The sequence below is a fragment of the Megalops cyprinoides genome, chromosome 11 (assembly GCF_013368585.1).
Source record: "Megalops cyprinoides isolate fMegCyp1 chromosome 11, fMegCyp1.pri, whole genome shotgun sequence".
Taxonomy (NCBI): domain Eukaryota; kingdom Metazoa; phylum Chordata; class Actinopteri; order Elopiformes; family Megalopidae; genus Megalops; species Megalops cyprinoides.
Window position 1 is genome coordinate 10,910,033 of NC_050593.1, and position 15,126 is coordinate 10,925,158.

Sequence of the window (15,126 nt, forward strand, 5' to 3'; positions counted from 1 at the left end):
TATGGCCTTTGCTTCCACAGTATTCCAGCTAAGTATAGTATCACACAAACAAGAGCAGCATTGTGCCCCAGTGTCCACAGACCGGCTCAGACCAGCTGGGTGTCATCTTTAATTCATCTGACTGACTCTGAGGAAGGATCTCATGCTTTCAGCCTCACTGTAGAACTCTGTTTGCCCCGGATGAGTTTTCCCTGACATCCCCCATTGTGTTCTACCTTAACCTGACCCATAAGAGCATTGCTTTGGTGAGGGGATGGGGGCTGCACGGCTGCACCATGTGACTTTCATCACATGACACTGGGGAGATTTACAGCCATAGATTTTGTGTGACAAGTGAATGTTTAGTCACACAAGCATTGGATAAACATAAGTTAATGCTTTTCGGTGCCAAAGACACAATGTGTACCTTATAATCTGAAAGTTGTGACACACTGACTATTTTGACTTTTTCTTTTATCTACATTGAAAAAGAAGGCTTACATTATTTAACTAGTGGAGCTTCTGTGTGCCTTACTGTGTGTGAACTGTTTTTCAAGTCCACAGCTTCAAATCTGATGTTAAACAGCAATCCAGCACAAGCCACAGAAAACTGCCCTCGTTTGTTGGAGGGTCTCCTGAGACGCACTGGGGGGAAAAAAGCAGGCCGGTTAAACAGACCAGGCTAATTTGAGGAAACTCAGTTCACACGGATCTGTCCTTAGTGAGAAAAAAGTCAATAAATACAACGGGAGCATCAGGAAAATAACTCTGGGGAATAAAGGTTGAGCATTAAAGATGCAGTGTGAATCCTGCTGCTTTCACAACAGAGTGAGGAGGTCCTGCAAACAGCATTGTCCCAGGTCTAGTGCTCTCAATATCTAGCTGAATGCTACATATTTATGTCGTGATTCCAGCCTGGGGCACTCCAGCATGATACTCTCCACCTCTGTGTGGCTGGAGAATAGTGTTGTTAGTGAGTTATAGTGTTACCACGTCTCTATGACCAGTAGCAAATGAAATTCAATCCTTGTGGAACCTCAGGTCATTGTATGGGCGAGTGTAAAAGCTGTCATCTCCGTCTCCCACTGTTCTCAGATCAGAGAGAGCGAGGACGAGTGGGGCGTGCCTCATTCCTTCACCCTGTCAGGACAGCGGCAGTCTGTGGTGGTGGCAGCAAGGTAATGAGGCTGTAATAACGTAGCAATGGCTCAGTAATAACTTGATAACGACACAGTAATAACGTGATGTATGAGGAGCAGACTAAGCTAACAGACTAAGCAGCACGCTGTTTGCGTGACCACACCAAGCCGTTTCATTATTGAAGCTGGATTTGTACTTATGGAAAAATCAGTGCTTGAAATATTAATCAGGCAAAGGCCATTTGGTGGTAGAATTTAAAAACCTTTAATGTTTATACTTCTGGCAATTGTCTCACATGCTATTCGATGTAATAAGAACTCTTGTTATTGTGTTTCTGTTGTGCAAATTCCAAGAAAATGCAGGCTTTGCAACCAATCAGGTCCAGCTCCGCTGGTTCACTTATTGTCATTGTCATTTTTATGGGGCATTCAACAAAATAGATGGTTGCTTGTGCCTTTGGTTAGCCTTAGCATTAGCAGGAGCCCTCTGAGTTAGTGATGTTTCCCCTCTCTGTCCGCCAGCTCTGTATCAGAGATGGAGAAGTGGATGGAGGATATCAAGATGGCCATTGACCTGGCTGAGAAGTGCAATGGGACCTCCTCTGACGCCCTGGCTAGCAGCCTCCCTGAGAACAGTAAGTCTGCACTACCAGGCTCTTTCAGCTGGGAGCCCCCTTTGAACACGGCGGAAGAGTGATGACCTTTGTTCCTCATAGGTGGAAAGGGGTCACCTAATCCTGGAGTTTTCTCTCTGCGTTTGTCCCCTCTCCTGTTGACCCTCGGTTCACCTGCTTGGAAATTCCACTTCTCTGACTTAGTATGGGGCCACAGAGAAACACAGCCTTGGTTTTGTGTCTCTATGTTCTGCATGGAGAACAGCTTCCAAAAGGTCGCCCTTGAAGCCTAATCCCATGTTTCACATGACCTATCACACATGACTGCACACGTGTCACGACATGTGCATTGATTTTTTTGCAATGTGTGTCCTGTACCAGAAGGCATTCAGATGTACCTGGTAAAGGACTGTCATATGAAAGTGTCACACATTTGCTGGGGATGGGGTTTGGAGGTGGGGGTGTGGAGACATTTGCAGCTAACTTTTAGATCCTGTCTAATTTGATTGTGCATATGGCAAGAAAGGCTGTAAGTGAAGAGGTGCTTCTTCTACCCTGTGGGTACTGAGATCTTGAATAATACTCTCCGTCAAGCATAGACATGTGTGGACACTCTGACTGCCCGGGTCCTCCTTCTGTGTTATTCGCAGAATACAAGTTTCTTTAATGGCTCGTTTCACTGAATTTCCCAGAATCCTCTGAGGACTCGACTCTGGACCAGGAGTCGGAGGACGACCTGAGCGCCTCGCGCACGTCGCTGGAGAGACAGGCGCCTCACCGTGGTAACACCACGGTGCATGTGTGCTGGCACAGGAACACCAGCGTATCCATGGTGGACTTTAGCATTGCTGTGGAGGTACCTCCCTCAGCCCCGCCCCCTCTCTCTCTCTCCCTGTGTGTGTGTCTGCGCGCACTCGTGTGTGTGCGTGTTTAACCAGGATTCTCTCCCCAGGGGCCAGCATCTTCCAGTCCTCCTCCTCTCAGATGTTCTGATCTGTGGGATTTTAATAAAAAAGCTCCCACCTTACAGCCCATGTTTCTGGGTTTACATTATTTATCTGCATAGGAGAAGTCCTTCACCAGCCTCGCTTACAAAGCATACGTTTTATGTATTATCAGTTGTAGAGCTGTTTTCTACTGAGCAAGTTCAGGTTAAGGACTTTGCGTGAATGACAAACCGTAGTGTCCTACCTGCGATTCAAACTGGCCACCCTCTAGTAAAGAGGTCAATGACTACCCCGCACAATAAACTTTCACTGCCTCGCCAGCTTTCACCTCACTGGCCTGTACAGCTGGCTGAGTGTTTGTTTGTAGGCAGCGCTGAATATTTCACGCACCTGGTTTACAGTGTGTATCCCGCGAGTGTAGTGGCACAGCTAGAGTCAGATTAAATGTGTACAGTGCATAGTAACTGTAGCTAGGCGTGTGTTCCATGGGCTGTCCGATAGTGATGGCGTTTCTGGGAGGCAGCGCTGGAGGATGCTGGCATCAGCCTGCCTTTTAATTATTTTGAACCTCCTCAGGTGTGACTCTCTCTGGAGCTGCCCTCTCCACTCTGACCCTGTTGCCGGTCCATCCGTCTATCTGTCTCCCTGTCTGTCTGTGCCTGTGGTCACAGCTGCGTTGTTGCTCCTGAGGATATTGTCATGTCAGAGCACCCGTGTAAAATACTAGTTACTACCATATCTGTATTTACTGAGCTTTGAGACACACTCTTGCTACACACCTTTTGAGATTCCTGTTGAAAAGAAGGGTAGTCAGAGAGCAGTAATGTGGACCGGGTCGTAATATTGCAGAGGGGAGACAAAGTGCACAAATACTTCAGCCTCTGCAGAATTTATGATGTATGACTGTCTCTTCTGTCACCAGCAGAGATAAGGGTGGGCAGGGAATATGAAAACACTGTTGTGGGGTAATCCCATGTTTAATGTCCTCAAAAGCAGCAGTCTGTGACGAGCTGTGTGTCCTGCAGGGGGCGCACTGTTTGGACCGCTGGCGCTGATCTCTCTCCCACAGCGAGCGGCCCTGAAATGGGGCAGGCCCCTGTGTGTAACCTGCTGCTGTCTGCGTGTGTCTCACCTACTCAGTCTCTGTCCCTCTTCCTCCTTTTCTATCTGTCTGTCTGTCTGTCTGTCCGTCCGTCCTCCGGTGGTAGAGGACCCTAGTCCAGTCAGTGCCTCAGAGGTGTCTCCTTGTGTGCTCAGCAGTGGCCAGGGACCCCCGTCTCTCTCTCTTATCTGCTGGTACCGAGTTTGCAGCCTGTCCTTTAGTGACACCTGCAGGAGTATAGAGGTAACGATGCCAGGACGCAGGGCATGACCAATCGCATGGTGTCACTGAGGTTTTTTTTTTTCATTGCGATGATTGAAATTGCAAATGATACACTCACACAGTGCAACCACAGATGTTTCATACAATGACAAGATATTCCACTGCCTTCCTTCCATAGTGTCAGAGGCTCTGCTTGGTAACCCGGAGGTTTGGTTACTCTGCATCACCGTGCAAGCTGTGCGTGTTCTGTTTATAAACCAAACCCCTTCAGGACTATGCACAATGAGTCAGCTAATCAGAACACTCATAGCTTCAACGGTGGCAGAGACAGGACCTTCTGTGAAGGGAAAGTTTCTGTGCTTATGTGAAGCACACAGCACTGACTATCTGGTCAATGTATAGAATATCTGTGACACAGCCATTTGAAAAGATATGCAGCCACAAAGACAGGTTAGGGGCCAGGGTGAGTGGAGTCTGTAGCAAAAGCAAAGAGGTACCACTGCTTTTGTTCATGAATATAACAAGTATCTCCACTAGATGGCAGTAGTGGCCCAGTTCAGTAACATGTCCACAGCCAGTTCAGTTCAGTCCTTTGTTGGAGGGCAGGTGACATCCAGTCTGTCCTCTATATGTAGGCAGTGTCATTCAGTTCAGAGAGTAACTCCCAGAGAGACCCTGCATCTCTGAGACAGCAGTAATCTGAGCAATGACTGCACTTCAATGTAGCTGCTGACAAAGCCAAAGCAGATCACCTCTGGTGTCCTACCAAGAGAAGGGTCTTCTACCTGCTCTGACTTATAAATGTCACTCTTAGTTTATTTATGTGTATACCTTCCTTTTCCTTGCTAGCAGTTCAAATGTGTGTGTTGCATATTTGTAGCTTGCACTTGCAGTTGAGTGTGTTGTCAGTGTCGTGTGATACTTGTTTCACCTTGAGGTGTTGTTCAAAGTAAATGAAAGTAGGTCAGAAATAGATAAAAACTGAATGAATACGCATCTACAGCTCCCCATCAGACACTGTTTCCCCCCTCCTCTCTCCTCTAGAATCAGCTGTCGGGCAACTTGCTGAGGAAGTTCAAGAACAGTAACGGCTGGCAGAAGCTGTGGGTGGTGTTCACGAACTTCAGCCTGTTCTTCTACAAAACGCACCAGGTGATGGCAGCCCCTGTACCCTCTGACCTTGCCTATATGGCAGTGCGCCACCCATTGAACTCACAACCCAGCATGCATCAGTCTCTTAAGAGTTGCCACATGGGTGGCTGATCTGTATGAATTCAGCATTTGCTTTGAGTTACAGGACTCACTGTCATTTTCCCACCCACTTGCAAGGAACATTATAACTGTACATTCCTCCTAAAGCTGGTTATAGCCTTTGTGTTTGCAGGCGTGTTGAAAGGGATGAGTCAGCATACCCCTGTGCTCGTGAGACCACACAGGTTGTGTGTTAGCCACGTGCTTAACTGAGTTGTTTCCATTCTGGTCTGTGCTAAGAAGGGTAAGTTTGTCTGAAGCCATCTGGCCCCTCTCTCCCTCCCCAGGATGACTACCCCCTGGCCAGCCTTCCCTTGCTGGGCTACTCCGTCACCATCCCCTCGGAGTCGGAGAACATCCACAAAGACTACGTCTTCAAGCTGCATTTCAAATCGCACGTCTACTACTTCAGATCCGAGAGCGAGTACACCTTTGAGAGGTACCGTGCTCCCCTTTTCTCTCACTTCCCATCCAATATCCTTTTCTCTCTCTTTCTCCTTCCTTCCCTCTGTCTTTTACACTGTTTTTCTTACTCTCCCCTTTATATGCAGAGATCAGGGTACTAGGTCATATGATTAACGGCATCTGTATAAATTAAGAGTGAAAGTACAAAAGAAGCTGAGTCATTTGTTCTCTCAGTTTCTAAGGTGTCTTGTTTATTTTTGCATTGGGTGTTTGAAATGGAATGCAAATGTGGAAAGTCAGCAGGATCAAATGATCCAGTCCGGCAGAGAGAGAGCCCACTTCCCCTTGCCCTAACTGGAGCTGTGTTTCTGATACTCCTGAGTTTTCCCACACAAGCAGCAGGTCTTTGGAAGTTGGGGCAGGAGGCAACAGATGCTTGACGTCCGTCTGTCCCTCTGTCTGTCCCCGCAGGTGGATGGAGGTCATCCGCAGTGCCACCAGCTCTGCCAGCCGCACCTGCTTCCTGAGCCGAAAAGAGTCCCACCCCTACTGATCCAAAGAGCCCTGGGGCCTACCGGTCCCGACCAGGCCCCTCCCACCCAACCGTCCCCACCCACCCACTGAAGTTTAAACCCCGCCTCCTCTCCACACCCCTCCCCCAACGCAGCCATTCTGCGTGGTTGTCAGTCCTGCTCTCTTTGGGTTCAGTCACTTTTATTTGTTTTTGTTTGTTTTTTTAACACAAATGGGACACTCCGTCATACTGTAGACCAGTGTCCATGCACAAACGCCCGTGCTTTTGAAGCGTTTCAGAGGTCACACATACGCTGGTATAAGGAAAAAAAAAGACAGCAGAGACTGCTTTCCTGCATTTTTACTGATCTCCGAGTCTTCTTTTGTAGGATGTCATTTTATACAATTTTTTAAAAACGGTCCTAGACCCACTCTCTTTCATTCTCGTTGGACATTTTGTCATTGGTTGTGTTTCTAAAATGCAGACCTGTCCATAGAGGTGGGTCTTAAGTTTTATTTTCATTTTTAAATTTCAGGTTCGCTGCATAGATAACTGCTACTTTTTTGCTACTCCAAAACATGTCTTTTGTTTTTTGTTTTTTTTTTTTGGTTTGTTTTGAAGGACAATGGCTGCTTTCAGTTCCAACAGCTTGAGTGCCAAACAGATTTTTACCAATATCGCTGTCTTTATAATGTGATTTTAATATGTTCGCGATATATAGGTTTCTAAAAATGAGATTTAGAGAATTGATGTACTTAAATAAAAAGATATAGGCACCTTTAAAAAAATTAATTTAACTATAAGATGTCCCTGGGAAATATATGACTTGAATTAATACTTTCACAGTAACCTTAAGATATATATTTTGGGTTTTTCATCATTAACATTTTAGGGATAATAATAAGTACAGGTTAAGGTAGTTCCCATTGCCAGTGCTGGCACTTACACAAAAGTGAAATTTCACAGAACAGTTCCCATTGACCACACTAGTTTGGGCACTTGTCAAAGCTGGTGTCCAGTTGCCTACTCTGCCCTAGGTACAAATGTGACTTTCTTTCAAACCTCATGTGAGCTTTCACAAATATTCATTCAGAGGAGATTCCAGCATGGATAGAAGCTTTAAAGACAATGTAGAAGAACCACAAAAAAAATACAAGGAGACTTTCAGTTCCATAAATACCACTGTCCCCCTCAGGCGGCTGAAACTAGCTGACATACTGTATGTGAACAGTCTTTATCTGTTTTTAAAGACCCTGTGCAGTAATGTTACTTTTTTATGTTTCGTTTTTGTATGAGGTGAGGTGGAGTGATCCTTCTGTCCACCCTCACCCCAGCCTGGTTAAATAAAGCCACCAAAAGTACATGAGAAATATGACTTGTGTAGGAGGATTTTTTAAGGGGGAACCCCAGTAAGTCTTACTATTCACCGTGTAGGTGTTGATGGACGGGTCTGTCAACACTTGCAAGGGGGGAAATTGTTCTCAATGGCCATGTGGCTCATGGGTATATTGGGTGTTTATTTATTTAATTTTATTTGTTGCCAGTCACATCGCAAGCAATGCGTTTTGTTATGGCCAAAATCAAGACAGAGATTATAGAGTTTGAATTCGTTCCTAATTTTTCACATGCTTACTTTCGGTAAAAAGACTGTACGAGTCTTTTGTAAAAAAATTTAATCTACTACTTTATTAATGAAGGCACCGTAACAGGATCATTTTGACTGCACAGGGACTTTAAATGAAATGCGTCTGGAAGGGTGCGTGGAGAGAGACTTTCTGGAAGTGTGATATCTGTCTGGATAATCGAATGCTTTGTGTCCCTCCAACAGCAGAGAGCGTTATGGAAATGAAAGCAATAAAACCACATTTTATGACACCGTGTGCTGGTGTGTTGTTCGGCAAACATTGTGGAGAAGCTGGGCCATTACGCATAGGGATTTCGCTTTTTCTATCTCATTTCTCAATATTAGCTAACTGGTAACTTGATAACGATGAAACTGAAGGAACACGAACACTGCTGGGGTTTCGTTCTTCTCCTGTCCTCTCTGAGGAAAGCGCAAACGGTGCAGTTTTCCTCCACCACTAGAGGGCGCCCCATCACAAGGCGTTCAGCTAGCAGATTGGCATCTTTTTGCTGCAATCGTTGCTGGTATGTCAACGACTTGTGTTTACATATTTCGGTCAACAGTTGGCAGAAACTACTTGAAGTTCAGGTAAGTTCATATTTATGGTGAAATAAAGGAAGCTAACCCAGCACGAGAAAAGTGTATGATCGTTGAAATGAGATTAACTTAAGCAGTGCAAATTAGAGCAAACTGCAAGTTTTCCCAAAACCATTCTTAATGAGATATGATTTTGTTTCAGAAATCTGAGATTTGGAAAATTGACGGTAGATGGCGCTATTGTTCAGGAAATTAAATATAGACACGTTAAATCGCATTCTATTTAGAATGTGCGTTGCCTTTTACTCAAAGCATACACAATTTCCCTGAAACGTATCTTGTTATTCAACGTAAATTAACTGTAATAACTGTAAACTAACAGGACGAACAACGTGCTGAAACATTTCCACTTTCAACTCTGTGATTTTTACACCAAGCATCATGCACATTTCCCCGTTGGACCCTATGAGCGCAGCACGGAATTGGTTTCGTTACTAATTTGTACTCTGTCTCTGACAGGCCCTACACACTATGGAAAGAAGTTAATTATGGTTCTAGTAAGCCGTGTCTCCGAGGGGTAGATATTAGTATAACATTCCGAGAGAGCCGAGAATGTACTCTGGGCATCTCTTATGGCGTTTGCATGAATTAAGACACAATCAAAAAGCAGTAATCGATTGACATCAGCACAAGTGGGCATAGAACTCATTGCTTTGTCGACTGATGCAAACAATTCGGTTCCATAACCATCCATTTCTGTGGTGGAGTCGGGGAACATTAAGGTGAATACCCTGGGTATAGAGAGCCTAATTACTCAGCAGCAACCGGAAAGGACACCTCGTTAGATTATGATTTTTAATACTCTGTGACCCGTGTTGTACCGCCTGAGAAACCAGCTGAAATCCACTGATAGTCGCTATCAAATGTACTGCATGAGGATTCCTCTGTGACCTCGTGTCCTTTTGCTCATTGATTGCTACCCACACTGACAGCGAGAGCTTCTAATGATTTATATACCGTGCATTTACAATCCCCTGCTGCCTCGTATCGTTTCGGGCACAGAGGTATTTCCCCCCTTGACCGTCTTGAAAACAACCGTATGGACTCTTATGTGATCTCAAACAGGGTCATTTGTGTTGGGGGAAAAAAGGAATAATTCTTAAAGGAATTCAAAACGAATGGTCTCTAATTTGGTACCCCGAACTACTCTGTAGAAGAAAATTCCCCATTTCTGAGATGAGTAAATAACCGTAATTACTAACTTTCGGTTTCTTTCCACACCGTGCGCCGTGGTGATCCCGGGGATACACAACTCAGCAAAGTGGAGGGGGTTACCAGATGTGTAAAACGGAACTGACACATACCATTAAAATCAAAACCCGGGTGCGTGTGATAGACACGTGGACAACACAAACATGATCGTTTTCACTTTTACAACAAGTCCGTTTATTCAGTTTCTACCGTTGCGCATCTTTCTTTTTCCTGGAATGAAGCTGGTGAAGGCTAGTAGCGATATTTATACGAGCTCTACACTGATGTACTATTTTGGGAGGAGTGGGATCAGCTATTCTGTCATTTAACCACCACAAATAACACTTTTTACAACAAACAACAAACTTTTTTACAACTACAATTTAACTGAGATTTTTCTAAGTATATTCTGTGTACATCACATTACTTTTAGTGTGCTGTATAACATTTGCTTAGCTAATGTCAATGGTGTATTCGACGTCTTAATGCACAAATTAATCTTGCTTTGATGTACACATTTGATCCTCTTACCAAACTATTTACTTTCAGTTATTTTGTATGTAAAAACCAAACACAATAATATGAATGCAACAGGTGGGCAGTTGCTCTGTTAAATTCACTCTTCAGATGCCGCTGTGGAGCATACAGTCCCTTTGATAGATTGCGAAATTATTCCTTCCATATCAGCGACCAGATAGTGAATGAGTGTAAACGTAACATTGAGTAGGCCTGTCTTCAGTCCGGGGAAACCCACCCTGCTGTTGTCTTTGGGTTTTAACCTGACGCCGACGAACATGCCGGGAGGGGAGTTTCACCATTGATTGTGTGGGAGAAAGGAGGGAGGAGTGTGTGGCTCGTCTCACATAGTGCGAGCCAGGCAAGCTTACGTTTGACGGCTGGCGCAGCATGGACTCCCGGGCGAAAGAGTGATAATGAGACGGTGACAGCGCGGAGGGACGGTTTGTTATGTAAACAATAACACAGCGGGCACGATAAACAGCCGAGGACTACAGAGGAGTCGCCCTAACGATAATGGAAATAATGAAATAAGGACTGTAGACTTTTATACGCTTCCAGGATGATCCAGTTTCAGACTCAAGGTGCGCTCTGTTAGTTCGGGACGGAGGAAAAGAATAAACCGGCCGATGGTTTCGGCACGGAGCAGCGCATATTTCTTTAAGCGATTCTTATGCACTAAATAGGTTTGGCGAAAGGTTTGCTCGGCGATGTCTCTTCAAAATCATTCGGAAACTCGGAAGTTCACACGGGGTCTTAGCAAACCTGGAACTGCGGCCGAGCTAAGGCAAAGCGTCTCCGAGGTTGTCAGGACGTCCGTTCTTGTGGTAAGTAAACTACTCGAATTACAACCGTACCTACGCGTGTTATTTCTTGTACAATTTCAGCGCTTGTCGCACTGATACTCTTGTGTCGTTTAAAGCCGCTATTCTCACGCAGTTGTGGCCTGTATGAGGATAGAGTAGGACAGCGTTAGTTACCGAAATGACTGCTGTTAAAACAAACATCGAGAATAAAGGCCAGCAGGTATAGTCTGAACCCGGGACCATTTAAATATGTAGTTTACCGTTTCCTTTTTATTCAGAAGATGGTTTAAACATGTTTGGGTTCAAGCTGTAACACAGAAACCTAATTCAAGTGACATTCATCACATTTCTATACGTTGAGAGTTGTTTTAATAGCTGAAGTAGTTTTATTTATTTATTATCAGAAAATGTTTTATGTTTATGATTATAGTGGCGTAAGGTAACGATTTCCTTGTCCATGTGATGTTAGCAGGGCCGGTGTGTGATAGTAATTAATGCATGCGAAGTACTTTATTCCAAAGTAAATCTGCATACGCGCGCAGTTACATGGCATCAAGCATACACGTGCCGATTTACCGACCAGTCCCTTGCACAGGTTGCACAGGTACACCAGCAGCATCATTACGTCAGCGCAAGGGGTGGGTGAAGTGCAGTAGCCTCATGTGGCTGGTGCGAACGGAAGAGGTCTAAACCGCGCGCTTAAACCTCTAGAGTTCTGGTGACTGGTCAATGGTGATAAAAGCGTTGCCATGCACATATTTGAGAGCAATCATGATGCCACTTTACGGAAATGTTTATGTAATTCTGCAAGGTTTTCCGATCTCTAATTCCCTAATTCTAATTCTACATTCATTCTATTCATAAGTGGTTATGTCTCATTTGGAAGCAGTGTCCATTCAAAACTAAATTACTTACAGAGAACCAAACATTAATTTTACTGTTTATTTATACAGGGTAGAGTTATGAGTGTTTGGGGAGATGTGTCTTTGGTAAACTGCCCTTCCTTTCCCCTCCCCCAAACCTTCCTGGGGACCACTTGTGTTTGGGTCCATTGCTGGACTCAGGGTTCCACTGTCCATTGTGCTGACCTCCTTCCTGACCATGCAGGATACACGTCTAATTCCAGCTTCACATCAAGGTGTCGGCCGATCTCTACAAGCGCACTCTGTTTGAGAGTGGAATCTGTGCAACAATCGGCTTTGTGTCTCGGGCTCCAAATCAAATCAGGGCTTAGGTGCAAAGTCCAGGGAAACTTCGCCTGCCAAATGGGTGAGGCTAAGCCGGGTGAGAGAGGAAAGACACGTTGCCACTGGAGGGCATATCAGTGGCTCAGCTGGGATAGCAACCAGTACTCCAGTGCAGCGATGGCACTGAGATTTAAATCTCACTCTGCAAAGAATATGGGTATCGTGGCAAAATTCCCAGACTCGCCCTAGAAATCATGCCACCTAACATGAAGGGAGTTAATATTAATATTAATATCACTGGGTGAAAGGCACCGTAGACATGCATACTGTTGTTATTGTTCTGATATTTGCATCCACTCAGACATGGAAGACGTGGAAGTACGAGGTAGAGTGCTTTACTCGCTCTGGGTGTCCAAGCACTCTGCCTTGCATCATGAACTTAAAATCTTGAGCTACTCGAGTGAAACGCCAGGTGCAGACACCAAAATGGCACTGTGCAGCAGCACCTCGAAGCAGATGGCTGCTGTTGTGAATGCAGAGAAGCTCAAATATTGATCTGTGATCTCCAGGTTTTCTGTAGCTTGCCAGCACCACACTGCTGGCCTGTGAAGGGAAAGAGTTGTTACTGCAATCATTTCTCCTTGCACAGGCCCTTGGTTTTATTGAATCATAAACTGAAGCATTGGGGGTTTGTGTTGCTACCTGTATGTCCTGACAAGTCGGTCAAAAGCTCTTATATAAGAGGCTGTTGGTATTCATACGTTTGGTGCTCAGATCATAAGTGCCTAATGAGTACCATATTGCAGAGCTTCAATACAGTTCAATGGAAGTGTATTGCACCATTCAGTATGCACAAAAATGTCTTTGTGTTGTGAGTGGAGCATAGACTCATTATAGACAAGTTATAGACAACCTTTGTTCACAGGGGCTTGTGTATCATGCTGTGATATCAGATGCTTAAGGCTGAAGAACACTCGTCCCCTTTTCTGTGTGCATGTGTGTGCAGTGTTGCTCAGGGGTGCTTGCTCCAACTTTCCCTAGAGAAGTTGCTAGGTAACAGAAACGGACACCCCTTCAGGCCCTCTGTCAGAGAAATGGAATCCTGAGCCGAGATCCCAGACACACACTGCTACACCCACCTATTATTTATTCATCACTTCTCAAGGAGGCAGTGCATTCTGGGAAGGAAGTGAGTACAGAGAAAAGCATTGGGAGCACATCAGAGGTCAGACCAGATGTCAGGCATGTCTGGTGCAGTCATTTTCCGGATGAAATATATAATTGTGTCATATTTCAACTGCACTTTGGAATCTGAATTCTGGGATTCGTTCAGCAATTCTCAAACAGGCAGATAAAGGAGAAAGTTTCCCCTTCCTGGCAATACTTTATCTGTTCGCATTCAAATGTCTCTCAACAGTGCAACATGGGATGTTTTTACCCCTGTGTACAGCGGTGTCCACGCACTGTCAGACGTGCTCTCGTGAGCTATGAAGAGCTTGATTTACAGAGCGCTGCTTTGCTCCACAGAAGTGCCTCTGAGGTTCCCACTGTGGGTCAGGAATGCGAGTGTGACAAGGACCACTGCGCCATCTGTAATTAATTCCTCCATGAAACATGTAAATTTCTGCCGCCAGGAAAATAAGGGTCTCTTTCAGGGACATAAAGGGGGATTGTAGTGGATACCTCCGAATCAGCTGGATTGTTTTTTACTGAGATTTCAAACACAGAATTGACTCACATGCTTTTCATGTATAAGCGAATAAATTGAAATGCAAATAATTTGAAGGGTTTTTAAAAGGTCTGGCCAGAAAGCCCATGTCCCTGACCACGGACTCGGCCACGTGATCAGCTCTCCCTTACTACCAGGAAGCTCGATGGTAAACGTGTCCTAATGCTTACCCCACAAGAGTGCAAGGGCATGATTGGAACTATCGATGTTTCCTTGTAAAAAGTCTGTGTGATCTGCACTCGAGTGCACTGCCCACAATTCTTTGCATTATTGTGATGTTTCAGTTTCAAAGCTGTAGAGTTTTGTTCTGGGGGGGGGGTAACAATAGGACAGACACAGGTAGAGAGAAAATTGTGTTATGAGAGTTTCTCATAACACAATTCACATAGGTGGAACCGATAGACAAGGCTTTTTCTCAGCATTGCGGATTGAATGCTTATGAGCAGTGAAAGCACTCTTCCAAGCGCTTGCTGTATCTATCCTCTTTGTTCTCCAATACCAAAGGCTGCACATCTTGTAATACCTCTGTTCAATTTAGAACCTTATTCAAGTGAATTGTCAATGGAAGGGGACTGCAGTCTTGCTTAAGTCCATATTTCAAAAACTGGTGTATAGATCAGATAAATATTAGTACCTAGTGTACATTAATAAAAGATCTGAACTCAACATTTTAAAAAGATGAGACTTCAGATGTTTTGATATTCTGCTTTTAAAAGATAAATGGTGATATTCTATTGGCAGCCTTTCTGTATCTGCTATAACCTGCATGCTTATGCTATGCTTTTGTCAAGGATAGCACCAGCTCACTGATGAAGGCAGTATACCGAATCACTTGAACCTTTTAGCCACATTTTCTAATATAAAAAAGCTGAGTGCAGGCCATTGGCTGGTAAACCCAGTTTTCGTCTGCAGAGATGACTGAATGCAGTCGTAACCTGTTAGTGTCCCATGTTCTACCTGAATGCTGTGTTCCACTGACCGTGGCAGCACCCTATCCCGTTCCAGTGAGCATTTTGCAAAGGAGACACACAAGCTGTGTACAGCAGCAAGTGCTGTCCACTCACTTGGCGCTTGCTCGTCGTGGACATCATAGTGTGAACTGAGGACCTTGCTGTGTGCCTCTGGGTGATATTGCTGAAGCCTGGTTCTGGGGCCTTTTTGGTGTCTCGCCTGTCCTGAGGGGGAACGGTCTCTCCAGGTGTTCTGCCTAAATTGTGTTTTCTCACGGTAGCTGCCACAGGTTCAGAGGTGGTTCAGGCAAATGGATCTGTGCGTGCTGGGCAGCGTTCCTTTGTTCATTGTT

The 15,126-nt window shown here is 44.9% G+C and overlaps 1 protein-coding gene across 4 annotated transcripts in view; it reads left to right on the forward strand.

Moving 5' to 3' along the window:
• Nucleotides 1-8,032, forward strand: part of LOC118785533 (FERM, ARHGEF and pleckstrin domain-containing protein 1-like) — a 93,975-nt gene extending 85,943 nt beyond the window's left edge. For all 4 annotated transcript variants that reach the window (XM_036540254.1, XM_036540257.1, XM_036540255.1 and 1 more), the window contains exons 22-27: nt 1,075-1,157; nt 1,641-1,753; nt 2,425-2,588; nt 5,048-5,155; nt 5,542-5,693; nt 6,131-8,032. In XM_036540254.1, coding sequence (XP_036396147.1) covers nt 1,075-1,157; nt 1,641-1,753; nt 2,425-2,588; nt 5,048-5,155; nt 5,542-5,693; nt 6,131-6,212 — 702 coding nt within the window. In that variant the 3' untranslated portion in view covers nt 6,213-8,032. The remainder of the gene's footprint in view (nt 1-1,074; nt 1,158-1,640; nt 1,754-2,424; nt 2,589-5,047; nt 5,156-5,541; nt 5,694-6,130) is intronic.
• Nucleotides 8,033-15,126: the final 7,094 nt, after the last annotated feature.